General features: G+C 48.3%; 1 protein-coding gene across 8 annotated transcripts in view; it reads right to left on the reverse strand.

The window, feature by feature from the left end:
- The window catches only part of MINAR1 (membrane integral NOTCH2 associated receptor 1), a 36,057-nt gene extending 26,022 nt beyond the window's left edge, over positions 1–10,035 (reverse strand). For all 8 annotated transcript variants that reach the window (XR_008578659.1, XR_008578660.1, XR_008578661.1 and 5 more), the window contains exons 1-2: positions 9,878–10,035; positions 861–3,195 (exon numbers count right to left, since the gene is read on the reverse strand). Coding sequence is in view for 3 of the 8 variants with exons in the window: in XM_054837289.1 (XP_054693264.1) it covers positions 861–3,158 (2,298 nt within the window). In the remaining 5 variants the exon portion in view is untranslated. The remainder of the gene's footprint in view (positions 1–860; positions 3,196–9,877) is intronic.
- Positions 10,036–14,044: the final 4,009 nt, after the last annotated feature.

A 14,044-nucleotide genomic window follows, 5' to 3' on the forward strand; every position in this document is an offset into this window, starting at 1 on the left:
CATCAAATCTCTTCCTCTCCTTTCTCAATCCTTCTCTGCCCTCACTCCCCATCATAAGGAGGCGCAGCACGCCCATCATGTGGTCCTGATTGACCGAAGGACACCCAACCCTCTCCACTATCCATAAAACAGACACAACTGCTCACACCATGCGCAGTTTCAACTGAGCAGCAACCAGAGCCCAGCGCAAGGACGGCCACAAGAGCTGTGCAATCCATGAAGATGGCAGTGGGCAGCTGTTGGGAGGGATGGGTAGAATTTTTTTAAGTGACCAAAACAAGACCACTGCTATGCTGCATTTCCTCAATGGGAGGTTTAAGAGTCATGTAAATGGCCATGAAAGCCAGATATAGAGAACATAACTACAGTTTGCATCTCACAGGACATGTACAAGGATTCTTTTCTTGAGGGATTTGAATCCATGAATCTTTTTTGTTGCCTTTTAAATACGTACATACTTCTCTGATAAAAGCCGTCACAATGCAATTTCAAAATATCCCTTCTAAAACATCCACTAGAGAATTTCAATTTTCCTCACACCCCTTTCACCAAGTTAATTACCCAGCTTCCTTATGTCACCGCTGATGATGAAGAATACCATCATCTTCCAAAGATCTCACCCACATGACTCCCCCTCCCTTTTCAAACAAGCAAAGTGCTTCTAGGGAACAACTTGACCATATTGCAGCTGCCAAGCAAGAACGTATAGGTACAAAATCACACAATTATGATAACAATAAAGACAGGCATAATATGGCAGGGCAAAGTATTGTCATACTCTGAGGCTTGTGATGACTATGGAAGACATTCATAACTAGATTATTTTAAGTGCTTATTATGCGAGTTAAAGTGGAAATTACCTCTTTAGATTTCCTGTGCCAGTCCTTATTTTCTCCTCCATCTCTCTCTTTCATCTCCTCTTCTGTAATGCCAACTTGGTTGGTGTAAGTAATAGCTCTCCAGTCTCGGGGAGAGTTTGAAATACTTGCTATTTTGGACTCAGTTGCACTATTTTCCTCTGTTAATGATCTTGATGACCTCCTAGTAAATAAACTTTTTTTTAAGGCTTTTACTCGAAGACTCTCGCTATTACTTCCACTGGCGTCTGAACAGCACCATTCTGGATTATTCTCTAGTTTGCCTCCATGAGGAGTATTGTGGCACTGAAATATCTGCGGGGAGTTACTCTCATCTGATGCAGCATCACTTGTCAAAGAATTGAGATCTATTTGTACGCTGACCTTCTCTGGCTGCTGAATTTTTTGATCCAACTTGCTCAATTTTCCCAGGACTTGGGAGATTTCTTCTCGGACGCCTGAGAGAGATTCCAGTTTCTTCTCTATTTCGCCAATCCTCAAAACTAATTTGCAGACACTCGTTTTCAGTTCATCATCTGTGTTACTGATGTCTGCCCGGACCACTTTATCCAATTTGTTACAGGCACTCCCGTTGGAGATTTTAGTCAAATTGTGCTCAGGTGAGCTCTCACAGTCTGATTTATGCACCTGAGACAAGGAACCAGTACTGTTGTAGCATGAAGACTGCATCACTCCCGTCGACCCACTGATACTCATGTCATCCAAAAACCGGAAAATGTCACTGATGTCATCGCTCACGATTTCAGAGTCATCATCCGACTGCTTAAGAGAGTGCCGCTCTCCGTACTTGGCTTGGCCCGCCGCACACAAATCCTTGCATTTCTTGTGGTCCAGAACTTGCTGCTCTGTTTGTGTCCCAACACTCGTGGTCCTGTCAATGCTTAAGATCTGAACAGAAGAACAATTAATGCTTTTATCCTTAAACTTTTTGACTGGCTCATGCTTCTCCACATCTAGAATGGAAGGAATTTCCTTGGGTTTATGCCCATTTGGTTTCACGGCATAGTTTGCCTGCATAATTGGTTGCTGATCCTTTGCGTTTAGGTAGGACTGATGCCTGTCAGCTGAAGGAAAGTTTGGAGATGGGTTGTTCGAACTCTGGTATCGCGGCTTCTCTTCAGACTGCTTCCTATTAAAAAATGATCGTTCAAAGTCAGGTACCTCCTCAGTGTTTAAACTCCAGCTTTTAGCTGGCCATGCAGTTTGCTTGGTTGGCTTTCCAGTCCACTTTTTGGTGTCCTGGGGCCCAAGAATAGTAGTTGGACCAAAATACGTTGAAGCTTGAAGATCATCTAAACTTTCATGCTTCACTCGTCTTTTGTCTGGTATAGGAGAATAAACTGGATTCAAGTACTGGCTGCTGTATGGCATTTCAAAGCTGTGGTTGAAGAAAGCCTGCTTAGAGCTTTCTTTCCTGTTCTGAGGCTCTCTGTGTCCATCTTCTGGCTTTTTGTTGGATGGTATTAAGTTGGGAGATATTGTAATCAGATTATGAAAATCTTCTTTGAATATATTTCTTTTCTGGACACACGACTGCATCACAAATGGCTCGTCGTTTGAAATGAAGGTTTCTTTTATGCCTGCACTTATAGGCAAGGAGTCCTGGTCTGAAATAGATTCATTTTCAATGTTCATGGGGAAGTACGTACTCTGCATCTCGCATGGTGGAGACGTGGCGATGGAGTAGGACGCCAGCGCCTGTAGCCTGTCCAGAGAGGCAGCCCGGCCCTTCATCTCCTTATTAACGCCAAGCAAAAAGTTGGGTTCTGACGAGGGGACAAACTGTTGACAGTCTTTGCAGTCCATCTTTCTGCATTTTGAAGACCTTCTCACTGGAAAGCCCCGGTTAAACTCCTGGTCATTCAGCTCGCAGTTGGGCACGCAGTCTGCCATATTGCAGACTTCCGTGTCAGATCTACAGGACTCGAAGGACTCTTTCTTCTTCACTTTCTGCCTTGCAACTGGAAGTTTCTCCTTGGCCACTCCCCCGTTCATTTGTATGAGGTTGAATATTGTTACTATATCTGCTGCAACCATGATTTTCTTTGATTGCTGATTGTTTACAGTGCATCTCATTTTGTCTTTGAACAAAGTCGCTGGGAAATTAGGATCCAGGCAAGCAGTGTAAAACAGCACACTTCTGAGCTTGGCCAACTGGGATAAATCAAACCTTGCACACAGGGACTTGCAGAGGTCCTGGTAAGAAACTGTATTTTGCTTTGTGTCCAGCTCCTCCAAGATCTTCACCAGGAAAAGCGAGGATTCCTGGTTGGACTCCATGGCTTAAGTGTATTTTTTTTTGTTTAGCCTTCCACTTCTACAGCAACACACAACACACAACAGCAAACAAAGAAGACTGTAAGTCATCCAGAGATAATATTCAGAACCTTGTAATTCAGCCACAGATGGGACCTGACTCCCCAGCCATGCAGTCAAGGGCTTGCTTGTGTAACCCATTCTCATGTTTTTGAACTCCAGGCTGTAATCCTAGCATTGATGAAATCAATACTTAAATGGAATCAGGATTTCATCCAAGGAGACTCATTTATGTCAGCGTCTACTAAAGTGAGCAAGTGAATAAACAGCAGAAGCTTCGGAGGGGCTGAACTAATGGCAGATATACAATCCCAGCCTGATTGCTACGGGGCTTTCACAGAATTTCTTACCAACTTGCGAGAGGTTGAAAGTACAGACACGTCAAATTGTTTGGCAATAATTCTAGCCCTAGCCTAACCAGAGATGATCTACCACACCATGACAAGCCCAGCTGTTTTCAAATCTGACTGCAAATGGCTCTCAGGAAGATTTTGTGAGAATAAACTTCTGACATGTTTTTAGAAGTTACGTGAGCACATAATTACCATCTTGCTTATTTATTTATTTATTTTCTCCTCTACTCTGAATTATCTCCTCTGGATACCATGACACTTTTTCCAGAAATACCTTTTCCTGAGTTTATCATTCAGGAACAGAAAAGCTGCCCAGTCCCATGTAAAAAGTCTCTGTGAGCCCCATTTCACCTATAAAGTGCAAGATTTAGAAAAGAGCAGAGAGAGTTAAACAAAACACACAAAAAAATATCCCACTAAATCTTGAAATCATTCCAGGAGATGCAAGAGGGCTGGCTGCCAATCAGGGTGGATTTGGAGACTGTGAAATATCAAGGACAGAGAACATCCTCTTCAGCGATGTGCTCCCAGAGATACTGAGGGAGTGCAGCTCCTTTCACCAGCCCAAAATGACAGGGCAGAGGTAGAGAGCGAAGGCTGCGCAGTTATGTGGATAACAAGACTAGCTCAAGCAAGCACAGCTAACGCTAGCAAACATCTTGGGAAGGATATAAACCCCTGCGCTTTCAGAGTTGAAACCAACCTCTAGCTATTATGGATTAGGAAAGGATGTTGATGTGGGGCAGATTATTTTTCATCTGCCTACTGTGAGTATCCTTGTTGGTGTCTCTGCTGCTGGCTACTAGGAGAGAGCACGGGATGATGCAGTCTGCCAATTCCTATGTTTGGTCACTTTATCTTTGTTATTCTTACTGATAGGAACGACAAAAATATTTTCCCTTCCCCAAAAAGCTATGGTATCTTACGCATTCACTCCCACCCTTAGATTACCCCTGGAACTAGCCTCTCCATCTGCATCAAGTGCAGAATATTCACCCAAACAGCAAAGCACAAAAATCAGGCTTGCAAGGTTTATTATTACTCATTTAAAAAGTCACCTCGCAGCCAAAAACCTCAGGACTCCTGAGCACCACTCCAGAAATACAGGGCTCCTGTTCCCTTTCTTGTAGCCTTTCATCTTGCCCTGACATTACGCACTGGTGATCGTTCTCAGCACCAGAAGCCAACACACATCAGCTTTCGTAGCAAACACCACAGTAGCATCTTCCAGAGGGAAAAAAGAAAACCACCAGGTTGCCCATAAGAATATGAAACAAGTCTTCATACAGACTTGGCTGTTTATTTAAGTAGCATCTTTCTGCTGCGTATGATCAGAAGCTGAGCAGCAGCAACGTGAATGTATTTCTGCGATTGTAAATACTACTCTCAGAAACCAATGGCTACAGGGATTTTCCAACACCTCCGCTGCACGCATGTTTGCTTTTAAAGCTCGCGTATTATGCATAGAAGCACAACTCTTCTGCTAACTGACAAAAGAGCAAAAATGTTACATTGCTCAGGGCTTGGCTGCAGAAAGTAAGGCTAAAAGCTGGAGGAGGATGCTTGTATCCCCTTTCTCTTTATCAACAGTGTATGCTCGGAGGCACAGCCTTTTTAACAGCCGGCTTTTGTATTTCACTGACATGTCATCATTAGAAAATTAAGCTCCCGAGCTAGGTCCAAACTGCTCTGTCTGCCACCAAAGCCACCAAGCACTCTCAGAGTAAACTTCACATGCGGGGCTCAGAGACTTTCCCAGCTGCCAGGGGACTGGCATTGCAAGTCAATCTTCTGCATGTTATAAATCTGCCATTTGGGGCAAGAGTGGAAATCTGTCTTTTTGTCACCTCCAGGCTGAATACCAGCAAAAGCAACTATCTCCTCCCATTTGTAACTTCACAGCTTCTTGCAAAACCCTCACCTGGCTATGCATTGTCACAATCTGACATACGCTCTATTCTGTCTGCACGGACCTGCAGCACCCCACCTTCTCCTCACTCACACTCCTGCTAAAATACAAAAGTAGCCAGTTTGCAATACTATATTCTTAAAACTGTCAACCCATTTTGTTCCCTACCTTTCTGTCTTTATTCTGTGAGGATATCCTAGGTACAGTTTCTTGACATTCTTTGTTTTGTACCAAGCCATTCTTAGCGTACCCCTCTCATCAGAGGTTTTAACTTCAATTCAGGTTTCTAAATTCTATGAATCTAGTAAAACTTAGGTGCAGCCTGATTTTCAAAAGGTGCTGAATGCTGACAAGTTTGGTAAGTTCAGTGGAAACCCTGCATACCCCCAAATTTCACATTATTTAGCACCGACAAGGAGCCTTGGTTTGGGAACTCCAGTCCATACCGAAGCAGTAAGGCACCGGCACTGAAGCACGGATCCCAAGCAAAGGAGCTCTGCTAGACCTGGTCTAGCTCAGCCTGGGACCCTGTGCTCCCAGAGCCAAGCCCGAGAGACGGCGGTCAGCTGTAAAGCAGTGAGGGGACAGGGAGGTGACAGAGGCTTTAAGATGAGGGTGACCAGGAGAGAGCTGAGCCTGCTGAGGTGGGAATTCGGCCAATTCGCCCAGTTGAGGCTCAGCTATGGGAGGTGGGAATTGAAAAGGCAGGTTGCAATATCAGATGTAGACCTTGAGGAAAACCAAGCTAGCTAGGAGTTGGAATAATCTCCTCTTCACCCCTCGGCTATTCAAAAACAGCTTTCTGGTGTGAGCGCACTTAAGTGCGAAAGGTACCTTTGGTCTTCAGCCTGGACGCGGAACTGGGTGCTCCTTTGTGCCAGAGCATCAGAAACATTGCTAGTGGAGCATGCAACAGATTCAGGCTGTGAAGAATAGGATGTATTACCCCATAAGGATAATATAAAAGGGCCTTGAAATCTTGTTTCCTGGGCCAGGGATGTGAAAAAACAGTGCCAAGTTTTTCAGTGGCACATTAAGCTCCCCTGTCTGTTGTCAAACCTCCTAACAGCCTGCGACAGAGACAGGTGCCTCTTGGCAAGTCACCCCGGGAGCTGCCACATCCAGGTGCCAAACACTTGGCCGTGCACCATCTCAGCTGTTATGTCCGCGTTCATTCATTATCTCTCAAAGCAGGACCAGAATAAACCTGGACGTGGCACATAAATGCAAAGCTCCAAAATAAGCACAGGAAGACCTTTTAGAGAGGGTACGGGGTCATGAATCAGTCAAAAGCAGCAAAGTGAATGAAAGCACCCACAGCAAGAGCAGCAGCATGGGGCCTCCTCGGATGGCCTCAATTCCACCAACATCCTCGTACCTTCAATACCAGCAGCCACACGCACCCTCCAAACCACCCCAAAACTGACTTTGGTCTCCAGAGACATGGAGCTAACCAGACACAGGGACAGGATCTAGCTTATTTATCTTCAGCAAGACAGTCTCCGACCAAAGGAGCCACTTAACATTTTGTCTTTAATGATTTTTGTTATATTGACACTGAGAGGGTCGCTTTGACTCAGCTTCCTAAGATTCGACATTCACTGCTCTCACAGCACAATTATATCCCGGCATGGACTTGTACAGCATCATATTGCACGGCTAGTCGATGGGGTCTGACTCTCCTTGCACACAGATGAGCTCCAACCTTACCACAAATCAATGTCTTCTTGCTCAGCACCAAGAGCAATGAACTGAGCTCTCGTCTTACCATTAACCCACTATCTCAGCCTCTGGAGGAGAAGACCAAGAATATTACGATTGCAACCTCCATTCCTAGTGGTGCTTTCTGCTGCACAAAGGGAATATACTGTTCTATTTTCTGGTGTCTTTAGGAATCAATCCTCCGTACAACCTCTCCCCTGTGGTCCTCCAGACTAGGGGAAGCCGTGTACTCTTTCACGCAGCTTGCTTCACCGCAGAAATGCCAGAACGCACTTTCCCTCCTCACCACTTCCCAAATCAGTGCTGGGGTGGGGAGGTCCCCCTCACCTCCTGACTACCCTATAAATTCACCATCCACAGGAATTAATAAGTACTGCTCTCCAGTTGCCCTGCCCGCTTTCCCCTGTGGCACCTTCAGCCCAAACCCTGCCCTACTGCATGGGCTAAGGGCAGCACACATCAGGGCAGGTAAATCCCAGCACGAGATTCAAGAGAAAGTCCCACCACTAGACTTCCCTGAGCAGCTGCAGGGTGGCAAGACGCCTTGCATGAGCCCGAATCGTGGCCACTGGCAGACAGACGTTATCTTCCTCTATTATTTCCTCCTTCATTTCCTTCCCTGTTCTTTGTGCCTCTGACATTTGCTCTCCCCATTTCCCAATATCCACAGCAGGTGCAGCTAATACACGGATGCGGTTGCTGGAGTCATCATTTCCCCTCTCCCTTTGATTTGCCAGCCGAGAGGGAAACAGCATCCTTGTTTTGCTTCCCCCCACGGTGACTAACGGGCCACCCTATAATACCATTACGGCAACGACAGACAGAGCAAGTGATCCTTGCATAAATTCCCCCAGAAAGAGCCAGCTACTTCAGTGCAGGAGAACATTAATATAGAGCCTGTAATACGCTGTTTTACTATTAACTTGAGCTCATAAATCTTTCAGCCTGTCTTGCCAGTGCCAGATACTATAAAACAAGGCAGGCAACTCACGCCTTGCATGAAACATGTAATGCATCGAGATGGAATTCAGTTTTTATTTTCTCCCATACTCAAAAATCCATTTCTCTGTCAAAACATTAAGAAATTTCTGACGAACGAATGGACATCTCGAGCCCCATCTGGCTTCCACCATGCACACGGGAGCCAGCACTTGGGGAAACAATGCTGGTTTCCGCACACCTTATTCCTCTTCCTCCTCCCCCTGCCTTCTGCTGCTCATTAAAAAGAAAACTAAAAAGCGCACTTTGGAGCCCTGCCCGCGCAACAGCAATCGCTTCTCTCCAGCTTTCATTGAAGAGGAAAACCCTCCCGAACAGCCCGACTCCTCTGGACCGTTCCCCCGGCTGTCCGGGAGCGGGGTGGGCAGGTAGGAGATGTGTGCTGGCTCCCTGCCTCACTGGTGTGATTTTTATTCACTCCTCCAGAGCCGAAGGGGATGAACGCCTGCAGCCTGGGAGCTCACAGGGCTTGTGCACCCACACTTGCCAGCGGCTCGCTGCTGTTCTGCACAGGAACGACGCTTTGCACCCTCCCAGGCATCCCACAGCTAACCTCATCTGCGGTTCACCGGGGGGTTCGGTGGGAACTAGCACTGGAAGAAGTTGCTATTTTCTGGCTCTTCTCTTGTGTGAACAAGCCTTGGAAAACCACGCTTTATAAACCCAGCTCCTTAACAGAGGCAGGCTCTGCACAACACTTCAGCCCCCCACCAGAATTCAGCAGTTTTTAAAGGCTCCCAATGCATAAATTAATGGGGAACTTGTGGATAAAGGCAGCGTACCCTCACAGCTGTGTCAGGGCTCAAGTCGAACAAGGTTTGCCATTGATTTTTCTTGCACAATAACATTAGGCAGATTATTTGCATTGTTCAGTTATGCAATCCAGGTTAAGGTGTCTATATGATCTGGAAAAGTGCAAACAATCATTCTAAAACTGTGCAATAAATTACTTGAATTATTACTGCATCATATGCTCTTGGTTATTCTTTGCCAACTATTGGCCCATACAAACACACATAAATACTGTCCTCTCGATACAGTATTAGAGCACATCCAAGCCACATTTTTCCCAAAAATTTTTTCAAAAGGAGACACCATTGCAAACACTGACAGATAGACACAAAAAGGTCTAATCGAGTTAAATGTGAGCAATTTATTCCATCTGTGGGCAACCTGGATTTTTGCATGGCAAACCTGTAACAACCCCACTGCCACCCCAGACCTGACTCTGCACAGACCAGCTTCCTCGCCCTGGTGGGTCTGGCTTCCCTGGTCCCCATCCCTGGTGCTCCCCATACCTCCAGGCTCCCCACCTGGGGTTTGGGGGCCCCAGGGCCCAGGCCGGGGTTCACCCACTTGCTCCCCTCCAGCTGCCCACGGGCAGATCCAGCTGTGCAGGACTGAAGTGGAGCTGCCCAAGTCACAGATGGAGTTTCAAGATTTTTGAGTCTCCCCTTTCCCGGGGAGCCTGACAAAGAGGTGGGACTGCAGGGGCTGGCGGGGGTCTCTTACCTTCACTTACCCCACCTGCCCCCAACACGGCGGGGGGAACCGGTGCTGAAGCCCCCTGCCCGGCACCGCCGGTCCCCAGGGCATCCCTGGGGGATGGAGAGCGGAGGGCGCTTGTCCTCGGCACCCCTCTCTGCCAGCCCCCCCTCCCTTTGCACATCCGTGCCCCCCTCCCCGCACCTGGGGCTCACCTGCGGGCTCCGCCTGCCTCTTGCCCGGAGAGCGCGGCCGTCACGGCTGGTTCTGCCGCTGCAGCAGCCGCTTTCCAGCGAGGAGGAGGAGGAGGAGGAAGAAGAGTCCGAGCCTGAAGCCCCAGCAGGATGCCATAGCGCCGGGCTGCGCTGACAAAGGCGGCAGCAGGTTGGCATGGGAGGAGGGAGGGAAGGGAGGAGAGGAGGGAGGGGGCTGCACAGGCCGAGCCTCCCTGCACCGCCCCCCCGCGCCCGCAGCTGCGGGAGGGGGCTGCCCCGGCCGGCCCCAGGCGTTGCGGCAGCGGGCGGCCAGCGGGGCTCGCCAGCCCGCAGGGACGGTGCGCGGCGGGGAGGCGGGGGATCCGCGTTTCGGCTTTTTTAAATTATTATTGTTATTATTATTATTAGTGCGAGTCTCGGCTGCTCTCGCAGCCGCCAAAGCCGCGGGGGAGCCCGGGCCGGGGTCCCGGCGGCACCGAGCCCCGGAGCTCCCCTCCCCCCGGCCCAAGGCGCTGCTTGGGGTGGGGAGCAGCGCCTGGCTCCAGCCACACTGTCAGTGCCGGTATTTCCCTCCCCTGCACCCCAAATCCGGGCAGAGGGTGACAGCGGGGCTGCAACCTGGTGCAAAGGCAGGCAGGGGAGGGGGATGCCCAGCGTGAAACAGAGCCCCTTTCCTCCTGGGGACATTGCACCCCAGCACCCACCCCTGCGCGCCCACCACCCTCGGGGTGCAAAGGCCATTGATGCACAGGCCTTGCGCAGCACAGCTGCCTGCGGTACCTGACCTCCCATTAGGCCAGCAGTACCCTACCTCCCCTTAGGCAAGTGGGTTGTGCTGCTTGCAGGGATGGGGTCCGGCGGTGCGGGACGCCGGCGCAAGGTCCCGCATGGGCTGCACCGCATGGGAGTGCGTACCGAGGCACGCTCGCTGCTAGTCTGGGCAGGCGAGAGCTTACCTTAGGTCAGAGCATTGCTTCTTTCCTTGCTGATGGTCGACTTGCCGTGCGATCCAGAAAATATTGCAGAGAGTTTTTAAAAGAGGTGTTGCTGGGTGAATAAAGCAGTAAGATGTCAAAGGCTTGACTTTTTGTCTCATTAGTAGTGTTTGGGAAGTGGACTATCAGCTTTTCTTTCCTAGATGAACCAGTTCAAAGGGCTGTATGCACTAACACGTCATGGGCATCAGACCACTATGGACAAACTGGTGTAAAACTATGTGTTTTACTTACTCCGACGACCTTGGGAAGAGACCTCCCTGCTTTCTTGGGAGAAACAAGGGGTCAGGAGAGGGTTTTTCTCTGAAACCCACTGATGTGCAAGTCCTTCCACTGACTTTAAAGAATATTGTATGTGATTCAGTGTATATATAATATCTGTAAAGACACTTAAAGCACATAGCAGCTAATACAAGAGGACACGATAAACATACATCTTCGCAAATTGAAGAAAAAGGTGTTTATACATTTATTCTTACCACTACCTAACAGCACTGAAAGACACAGTGTCCTTGGGCCCCATTTTCCGTGTTTTTTTTTCAGATTGCTTTACACTACAAGTAGCCATTTACTTGCAAATTGCATGGCTGGATGGTTTCAGCCCTATACCACTTCCTATGGAGCATGCCTTCAGGTCATCAGAATGGGCAGAAAAGCTCTCTGTACCCTTCAGAATTGCAAACACCAGAGAATAAGTAGGAAACATTTCTTACCACTAGTCCAGGTCTAGCTGATCTTACTTGGTTTCGTCCAGGTTCTGATAGGTTTCCAGAGTTGGCTCCCATAGCAAAAACTGGTCCAGCTAGAAATTAGGGAGCATAATAAAAATAATAATGAGACCAATAATGCATTCTCTGATTATGAAAGAGGATGTCTGATCAACGATCCCCTGATTGACAGGAAGTCCCCAACCGCATAAACCTGAACTCCTGGGAGGAAAAGGGACCATGCAGCTGGAACGGTCGCGTATCAGCCAGCGCTGCCTTGGCACACAGTCCTGGTGTGTGTTCGCTGGCCTGAGTTGTAGCTGTGATATGGAACTGCCTCCTGTAAAAAGCCTGGTGAGAATCTGCAGCGATTTAAAAGCTCAAGGCTTCAGTGGAAGGGATGCTCTTCAACATACGTCCTTGCTCCTCCGTTGCATGCAGTGTAATTTGCACAGAACATTGTTCCCACCACCCCCAATCTCTCAGATAGAGGGCAACTGGGAGCAGCAATGCCCCAAAGCCAGGCTGCAGCCAGAGGAAAGTTTGGTCACTTTGCCATTTGCTTTCCTTGCTTCCCCTTCAGCACACAGAAATTACATTTAATTGGTGGCAAGGGTTTCATTAGCTTTTTGTGGGCTGTGACTAGTAGCATATAATTAGGAATCACCTGCAAAAATTGGTTTGAAACAGTTAAACACGGTGCAGATTCATGAACACGAGACATTGATTTTACAAAGAGACACTGGGTGGTGTGTCCCAGGATGAAGGCGATGCTCAAGAGAGGAGGGGGGCCTTGGGGCCAGGGAAAACCCCTCCCAGCAGCTCAGGGTGCTGCAGGTCTGCAGTGACCCCCCCACCCCTTCCCTCACTTTCCCATCTGGACTCCAATTCTCTCTGGCCCTGCAGACCAGGTGTGATAGCAGAGTCAGTGGGAATTTCATCTGAGGGGAGAGCACCAGATCAGCTCTCCCTGTCCCCGTTCCCCATCTAATTTTAGCACCACCATCTCCTGTTTCCCCTCCCCACCTTTCACTGACGTCTCTGCTTTGTTCTCCACTCTCCTCTTCCCTTTCATCTCCTCTTTCCTTCAGTCGCTGGCACATTTACCTCATCTGGCTCCCCCATAGCCTCCACCTTCTCCCCAGGCCTCCCATCTTCTCTGCCCTCCCCTTCAGCAACTCCTTCCAAATTAAGCAGGAGATGTCCCCTCAAGCCAGGGCTGCACACATCCACCTTCCCCACCTCGGCTGGCAGCACAGCGCCCCAGAGCCGGTGCCCAGCTCCTCGCAGGGGCTGCAATCTCTTCCCTCTGGAGCATAGCCCTAATATAAAGATATTTCAGCCCCATTTGCTTGCCTGGGCCAGAGCATATTCCTCATTCATACATGATGCTAATCCCAGCTACAGAAAAATGAACACATTGCCACTGCCTTGTCCTCTCTCAGAGCAGCAGTGGTGCTTTGTGCACGGGAATAACTCCCCAGGGCTGGAAACACTGAAGCTGATGGATGCTGAAGGAGAAGCTTGTGTCAAGGATGAGGTCTAGGAAAGAAAATCTGACTTTCATCACTGCGACGCTTGCTAGCTATTCCTCTGAAACTTTCTGGCTCCGTCTCCACGTTGGGGAGGCAGGTTTTTCCCACTAATGTCTTGGCCACACCCTTTTGCAAAATTTTCTTTCAGTTGCAACCCCTCTAGAGCAATGTGCATCCAACGAACCGTATAAACTGCAGCAAGCCTGGGCTCAGGGCTCTAGCTTTGCCTTATCTGATGAGAAGTAGCAGTAGCACTGCACAGCTGTTACCTGCTCTACCTTGCAAAGACTTAGATGAGCGATTAACTTAAACCAAACTGCTTGTCCCATTGACAGCAAAGGGACTGGCCCAAGGGCTCATTTTAAAGCACTAAGACGTCTTTATGCAGCAAGTCTTTTCTTCACCTTCCTTATTGCAACCTCTGGGTAAATTTGTGCCATTAGAAAAACAAGAGCTCAACATACCAAAAACCCTTCAGCCGACTTGGTGTTCCATCTGCTTTGAGGAACCCCTAAATCATTTCCTGATGAATCTCTTTCACTGACCAGTAAAAGAAAACAAATTTCATTTTAATTGGGACATGACCACACCTAGTACCTTCTTCAGCACAGACATTTCTTAAACAGCTAGCAGCAGTCAAATTCTATTTAAATGTAGAAAAAACAGTCCTTCACCAATATAGCTTATAGTACAGAGACCAGTTTGCGTTTGCTAGTGTGCCAAGAGCAAGTCTTCAATCTCTTCAGGGTTTGTTTAGAGAAAATCTAAAGCCCAAAGCATAGCCCTATGGTGGGAGTACAAGTGGTTACACTCCGGTCAGACAAGACTCTCTGAGCCTGTTGTGCTCCCTGGAGTGCTTAACCGGGGTTTGGGAGAACAAGGCAACCTTGGGGGGAACCACCAGACAACCCAGGGCACTGCTTTCTTTAC

This window comes from Grus americana, chromosome 10 (genome assembly GCF_028858705.1).
Source record: "Grus americana isolate bGruAme1 chromosome 10, bGruAme1.mat, whole genome shotgun sequence".
Taxonomy (NCBI): domain Eukaryota; kingdom Metazoa; phylum Chordata; class Aves; order Gruiformes; family Gruidae; genus Grus; species Grus americana.